At 35.9% G+C, this 7,662-nt stretch overlaps 1 protein-coding gene and 1 non-coding gene across 2 annotated transcripts; one reads left to right on the forward strand and one right to left on the reverse strand.

Annotated features, from left to right (window-relative positions):
• Window positions 1-581: 581 nt before the first annotated feature.
• Window positions 582-5,740, reverse strand: LOC116020408. Its single transcript, XM_031260886.1, has 4 exons — window positions 3,758-5,740; window positions 3,236-3,637; window positions 1,713-3,161; window positions 582-1,577 (listed from the first exon to the last, which is right to left on the reverse strand). The coding sequence occupies exons 1-4, from the start codon at window positions 5,738-5,740 to the stop codon at window positions 582-584; spliced, it is 4,830 nt and encodes a 1,609-aa protein (XP_031116746.1).
• Window positions 5,241-5,347, forward strand: LOC116021321. Its single transcript, XR_004098979.1, has one exon. It is a non-coding gene; the product is annotated as a small nucleolar RNA R71 (small nucleolar RNA).
• Window positions 5,741-7,662: the final 1,922 nt, after the last annotated feature.

A 7,662-nucleotide genomic window follows, 5' to 3' on the forward strand; every position in this document is an offset into this window, starting at 1 on the left:
TCACTTATGCCATAGAGATGATCCTTGAACCAACAAATACACCACATATAGCACTCAAGAATTATTTAAAAATTTGAAAAAGGTTATATAAAGTGAAATCAACATAAAAATCATCAAAGAGATTGCATTAAATATATAAGGGTTTTTGTGATTTTTTTTATTGTTTTTGTTTTTTTTTTTTAAGAGAAAAGCTATTCAAAATATAACACTAAAGCAATTAACAACTAGCCACATGCAGCATACACACTAAGAGCTGACAGAAACTTGCATTATTTTCATCATAGGATATTCAAAAAGGCTTATTGGGTAAGAGCTCAAGTTCATACTTATTTATTTTGTTTAAAAGTAATTTTTTTTGTTTTTTTTTTTATTTCCTTACTCGAAATGAGAATCACAAAAATAAATTAAAATAGAAATCCCTTCCCCACACTTATTTCAAACATTGTCCTCAATGTTGAGAACAAAAACTATAAGAGAACACAAAACCAATAGCTCATCAAGTTATCGAAAAAATGGCATAACAAGCAAAAATGAAAATAAAGGAGAAGGGAAAGAGAATTGGGTTGCCTTCCAAAAATGCATCAGTGACGACACGGACATTCATAATCTTGCAACTCTACCTGTTCAACAATATGGGTTGATGGTTCCCCCTCGAAGTACTGCTTAAGTCTTTGCCCATTTACCTTAAATTTTTCACCTGTTTTTGGATTTTCGATCTCACATGCACCGTGAGAAAACACTTCGCGTACCACAAAAGGTCCTGCCCATCTAGATTTTAACTTACCTGGAAACAATCTCAAACGAGAGTTAAATAACAAAACTTTCATTCCAGGTTCAAAATTTTTCCTCAAAATAGACTTATCATGATAGGCTTTGGTTCTTTCTTTATAAATTTTTGAGTTTTCATAAGCCTCATTTCTTATTTCATCCAATTCATTCAAAATCAATTTTCTTACCTCACCAGCTCTCTGCAAATCAAAATTCAAGAATTTAATAGCCCAATAGGCTCTATGTTCTAACTCCACCGGCAAATGACAAGCCTTGCCAAATACTAACCTATACGGGCTCATACCAATCGGGGTTTTGTAGGCTGTCCGGTAAGCCCACAATGCATCATTCAACTTGATAGCCCAATCTTTCTGAGAAGGATTCATTGTCTTTTCCAAGATTCCTTTAATCTGCCTATTACTCACCTCAACTTGGCCAGAGGTTTGTGGATGGTACGGAGTAGCCACCTTGTGAGTAATGCCATATTTTTTCAAAAGACCTGCAAAAAGTTTATTACAGAAGTGGGTACCTTCATCGCTAATGATAGCTCTGGGTGTCCCAAACCTGGCAAAAATATCTTTCAAAAATTGCAAAACAACTTTACTGTCATTTGTTCTGGTAGCCACAGCTTCAACCCATTTCGACACATAATCAACAGCCACAAGAATGTACTTATAACCAAAGGAAGTGGGAAAAGGCCCCATGAAATCAATTCCCCAAACATCAAACAAATCAACAACCAAAATATTTGAAAGGGGCATTTCATGGCACTTACTTATATTACCTGTCCTCTGGCATCTATCACACTTAGCACAAAATTCAAATGCATCCTTGAACAAAGTGGGCCAATAAAAACCAGACCGCAAAACCTTCAATGCAGTTTTCTTCCCACTAAAATGTCCTCCGCAGTTTAGAGTGTGACTGTGATTCAAAATATTTTGATGCTCAAACTCAGGTATGCACCTTCTAATTATTTGATCAGGACAGATTTTAAACAAATAAGGTTCATCCCAAAAGAAATGTTTTATTTTAGAAAGAAAATGCTTTTTTCCTTGCGAATTTAAGTCTGGGTGAAATTGACCCGAGACTAAATAATTCACAATGTCTGCATACCAAGGTTCTTTATTCTGTAACGAAAGTAACTGTTCATCAGGGAACCTGTCATTTATAGGAATATCAGAATTAGGAGAATTATTAGCAGCATCAGGTAAACGAGACAAATGGTCAGCTACCACATTCTCGCACCCTTTCTTGTCCCTTATAGTCAAATCAAATTCTTGCAGCAACAAAATCCATCTTATGAGTCTAGGTTTAGCATCTTTTTTAGCCAACAAAAATTTTAAAGCAGAATGATCAGAATAAACAATCACTTTAGAACCAATCAAGTAAGAGCGAAATTTTTCTAATGCAAAGACTATAGCTAACAACTCCTTTTCAGTGGTTGTATAGTTAACCTGAGCATTATCCAAAGTTTTACTGGCATAATGAATCACATAAGGCAGTTTATTAATTTTCTGTCCTAAAACAGCACCTATGGCATAATCAGATGCATCGCACATTATTTCAAAAGGATGCTCCCAGTTAGGTGCAGCGAGAATGGGAGCAGAAGTTAATTTTTCTTTCAAAAAGTTGAAAGCAGACAAACATTCATCATTAAACTTGAAAACAACATCTTTAGCTAACAGGTTACACATAGGCCTACAAATTTTGGAAAAGTCTTTTATGAAGCGCCTGTAAAAACCTGCATGTCCAAGAAAACTTCGCACTTCTTTTACGGAGGTAGGGGGAGGTAATTTGGAAATAACGTCAATTTTAGCCCTGTCAACCTCTATGCCCCTGTCAGAAATGATATGGCCCAAAACAATGCCTTCATTAACCATGAAATTACTTTTCTCCCAACTCAAGGTTAAGTTCATTTTAACACATCTTTCAAGAACAGAAGATAAATGAGAAAGACAGTCATCAAAAGAGTCACCAAATAGAGAAAAATCATCCATAAACACTTCAACATATCTTTCAATCATATCAGAAAATATCGACATCATACACCTTTGAAAAGTCGCAGGTGCATTACATAACCCAAATGACATCCTGCGATAAGCAAATGTGCCAAACGGGCATGTAAATGTCGTCTTTTCTTGATCTTCAGGTGCAATAGGAATTTGAAAATAACCTTGAAAGCCATCTAAAAAACAGTAATAAGCATGCCCAGCTAATCTTTCTAACATTTGGTCAATAAAGGGCATAGGAAAATGATCTTTTTTAGTGGCAGCATTCAATTTTCTGTAATCTATGCACATACGCCACCCAGTTACTGTTCTAGTTGGGATTAACTCATTTTTTTCATTAGTAACAACAGTAATTCCAGATTTTTTGGCACTACATGAACTGGACTTACCCATTTACTATCTGAAATTGGATAAATAATACCTGAGTCCAACAACTTTAGGACTTCTGCACGTACAACCTCCTTCATATTCGGATTTAGCCTACGCTGAGGTTGACGGACAGGGGTTGCTCCTTCTTCAAGTAAGATCCGATGCATACAAACCGTTGGACTTATTCCTTTAATATCTCCTACTGTCCAACCAATTGCACTTTTACATTTTTTTAATACATCAAGCAATTTTGTTTCTTGTTCCTGTGAAAGGTTAGAGGCAATTATTACAGGATAAGTATTATTTGGACCTAAGAAAGCATATTTTAAAGAACTAGGAAGCGGTTTTAATTCCAGCTTGGGCGGAACGTCAGCTTCAACTGAGGGATGGTGTTTTTCTTTTATTTGCTCCAGACAGTCTGCGAGTGAACATCCTTCAACACCCCCCTCTTTTATTGGGCTTTGATTAGGTTCCTCTTCATCAGTTTCGACCTTCAACGGAGATTCATCTAAAAACTCAGCAGAAATTATGGAATCTAAAATGTCTACAGCAAAGCAATGATTATTATTGTTTTCAGGCAATTTCATTGATTTCAAAATGGAAAATTCAACAGTTTCATCTAGGACAGTCATGGTTAACTTTCCATTTTGGACATCAATCATTGTTTTTGCTGTGGCCATGAAAGGTCGGCCAAGCAAAATAGGCATGTCATGTGCATGATTGCACTTTTTATTTATGTCTAAAACAACAAAGTCGGCAGGAATTATTAGTTTATCAACTTGGACCAAAACATCTTCTACAATGCCCCTAGGATATCTAACAGAGCGATCAGCAAGCTCTAGGGACATTGTAGTAGGTTTTAATCTATCCAGACCCAACTGCAAGCAGACAGAATATGGCATCAAGTTAATGCTTGCCCCTAAATCAAGCATTGCCTTTTCTTTCTTAGAATTCCCCACTGTAATAGTTATTATGAAACTACCGGGGTCTTCTAATTTTGGGGGCAAGTCAGTTTGCAAAACAGCACTTACAGTTTTAGACATAAAGACTTTTTCATTATGTTCATACCTACGCTTTCTAGTGTTCAACTCTTTTAAAAACTTAGCATAGGCAGGCATATTTTTAATCATGTCTAACAAAGGCAAATTCACATTCACTTTTGACAACAAGTCATAAATCTCAGCAAATGATCTATCAAATTTTGAATTTTTCAATCTACCAGGAAATGGAACGGGAGGAACATACGGTTTAGGGGGCACATAAGGATCATTAGATTTATGCAATTTGGGTTCATCCTTATTGACTTCATTATCAACATTCAAATTTTCAACTATTTCAGATTGTTTACAAGTGGTATTTCCTTTCACATTATTTTCAATAACTTTACCACTTCTTAGAACAGTCATAATCTTAGCTTCTTCAGGTTGACTAGGCAACTTACCTGGCACATGGCCTTGTAGAGCTTCGGCGATTTGTCCCACTTGGACTTCCAATTTTCTCATAGATGCTTCATTTCTGGCAAGTGAAGCCTCAGTTTTAGCAAGTGATGCCTCTGTCTGTTGGAAGCGTTGATCGTTCGCTTCTTGCTGTCTATTGCAGGTCTGTATAAAAGTATTCAAAGAATCCTCCCAAGACGATTTTTTAGGTTGAGGAGCAACTGGTTGAAAATTATTTTGATTATTACTCCAAGAAAAATTAGGGTGATTTTTCCAACCCGGATTGTAAGAATTAGAATACGGGTCGTTTCTAGGCCTTTGATTAAAACTATTCATTGCATTGGCCTGCTCACAATCATTTTCATCAATCATAAATGCATTATTTTGCTGTATACCCATCATAGAACACATGCTCTTCACTTGTTTTGCTAGCTCAGACACCTGAATTTCCAACCCCGTATTTGAGTTAACTTCATACATACCTTGTGTTTGTCCCCTTATACTCTTTTGTTGGGAGTTTGCCCCTAGCATTTCATACAATGTTAAAGTTTCCTCCGCCGTTTTTTCTCCCATGGCACCTCCAGCCGCATTGTCAACCATTGATTGGCTGGTTTGAGTCAAACCATCATAGAATGTTTGATTTTGAAGCTCCAATGGGTAGCCATGATGAGGGCATTGAATGAGTAGCATTTTGAACCTCTCCCATGCCTCATGGAACGGTTCACCATCAGCTTGCGAAAATGTCGCAATTTTTCTTCTTAGCTCAGCAGTTTTTGCATGAGAATAGAACTTACTGATAAACTTGTTATACACCTCCGGCCATGTCCGAAGAGATCCTGGTGTGAGAGACATGAACCATGTCTTTGCAGCATCTTTCAAGGTGTATGGAAAACACCTCATCCTCAGTGCATCCTCAGTCAAGTCATTCAACGGGAAGTGTTGGACTATCCCGTAGAAATCTCTGATAAAGGTAAGGGCATCTTCGCTTGCTGAACCGTGAAAAGACGGCAGCTGGTTGTAATGGACCGTTTTTAGCTCATAGTTCCTAGCTGCATCAGTAAGCACTATACAAGAAGGTGAACCTCCTACTTGGGGCCTACCAAAGTCTTTCATTAGCCTGGGGTTGGGTTGAGGGTTTGGTTGAGGAAGTGCATCCATAGTTGTGATTGTTTTTTGTGGTTTAGGATTAGGATTGTCAAAAGGTAAAGGCTTTTTCTTTTTCTTTTTCTTATCAATGTCGTCGTCCAAAGGCAACAGTGTAGGTTTTAAAGAACGACGACCTTGCATAAAATAAAAACGCAAATAAACTAACAAACAAACAAATAAAAAAACAGGCAGAATGATCAAAAGCAAATTGGAAACAAAGAAACAAGTATTAAGTAACTATTTTTTTTTTTTTGAAAGCAAGATTATGCAAAGGGAAAAACAAACTGCACAATAAATAATTCCCCGGCAACGGCGCCAAAAATTGATGAACAATTTTTAAATAGTCCTCGCAAGTGCACGAGTCGACTGTAGTGATAGTGTGCAAAGGCAAGGGTCGAACCCACAGGGAATTGATACAATGCAATTTAGACAATGCAATTTAATGACTTGAAAAATAAAATAACGAACTTACAATTCAAAATGCTCGAAACAAATATCAAAGATGAGAATAAACTCAAATGTAAAATAATTGAATCAAATCTTAGGAAAATAAACAAATAAACAGAACCAGAATATCGAATAACAATCAAGCTGGAAAAACCTAGGAACATGAATCAACTACCATAACTAGTTTTTGCAGATTAGTTCAACTTGCCAATCAATTTAGGGTTTGTTCTAACTATTATCTTACTAATCCGTATCGCGTCCAGATTCAGTCACGTATTCTAATGGTTCATACGCTTAAGACGTTTATTTAAACCATTAGAACCCATTAAGCTAGGTAGAACTTACGGAATACCCGGTTTATGAACCAAATAAACAATTTAATAAGACAACTAAATTATTTATTCATTTATCCTACGGAGCTTGAATTAACAGGCATAGTTTATACTCAGTTAATCCCCTCAAACAGACTAATTAATGCTTAGAATTGGCCAAATTCGACACAACTAGTCTCAATTCAAAACCATAAGATAAAGCAAAATTAATTGGCAAAAGCAAAAACTTAATCTACAAAATTTTCATGGCAAAACATTCATGCTCCTAGAAAGAAGAAAATTAAATATACATCTTGAATTCAACAATAATTGCCAACATAATAGCCATTAAGCTCTTAGAATTCAAAAAGAAACCTGGGAACAAAACCAAAAGCTCCTGCCACGTACCAATCTTGGATTTGCAAGCTTCCAAATATTGCCACGCCAAATTGAAATCAAGGTTCGTCCAGAGTTTTCTTCGCCCGTTCCGCCGAAACAAATTAATCCAAGTCGAGGTTAAAATTGCTGCTGCCGAAATCGTCAGTGTTGCACCGATCGGAAGTCCTTGGTTTTGTGAAAGGAATTGATAGTTTCGGTGATTAAGGATTGATCGTAACTCCTTCAACCTGCCTCTATTTATATTGGTTCAGCGAGCCGTTTGAATATCATGAGATGCGCTCGCCATGGCCGTTGCAGATCTTCTTTCTCGCGGTGTTGTTGACCGGTCAATCTGAAAGCTTCATACGCCGCATACGGGATAACGACCCAGACGTAAAATAACTTTTTTTTCTCTTTTTTTTTTACGTAAATAAACATATTTTAATAATTTAAAGCTCAGATAAAAAACAGTCTAATTTATTAATACTAAACTAACTGCAAACTACATTATATTATTAATTTATTTTTTAATTATTGGATAAGTATAAAGTAAATAAAAAAAGTGAAATAATATAGTAATAAGCAAGAAAAAATAACTATATACTAAAAATTATTAAATAAAATATAATAAATTAAAGTATACAAAATGCGCTTATCAGATTTGAATAACATTCGAATCAAAATGTGTATTCGAATTCGAATATAACTATTCGAATTCGAATCACGAATCAAATCAAAATTATTTGATTTGTTTACGCCCCTAGTCTTCAGTGAAGAACAAGTGCAAAAGGATGGTTC

Source organism: Ipomoea triloba, chromosome 5 (assembly GCF_003576645.1).
Source record: "Ipomoea triloba cultivar NCNSP0323 chromosome 5, ASM357664v1".
Taxonomy (NCBI): Eukaryota; Viridiplantae; Streptophyta; class Magnoliopsida; order Solanales; family Convolvulaceae; genus Ipomoea; species Ipomoea triloba.

What these genes read in the sequence shown, in the direction of transcription:
- LOC116020408 (XM_031260886.1), bottom strand. Translation starts at nt 5,740, where the DNA reads ATGGATGCACTTCCTCAACCAAACCCTCAACCCAACCCCAGGCTAATG. An exon ending in TAAATCCGAATATGAAGGAG is followed by an intron (nt 3,162 to 3,235) that starts GTTGTACGTGCA and finishes TAAATGGGTAAG; the next exon opens with TCCAGTTCATGTAGTGCCAA. An exon ending in GGTGCATACCTGAGTTTGAG is followed by an intron (nt 1,578 to 1,712) that starts CATCAAAATATT and finishes GAATTTTGTGCT; the next exon opens with AAGTGTGATAGATGCCAGAG.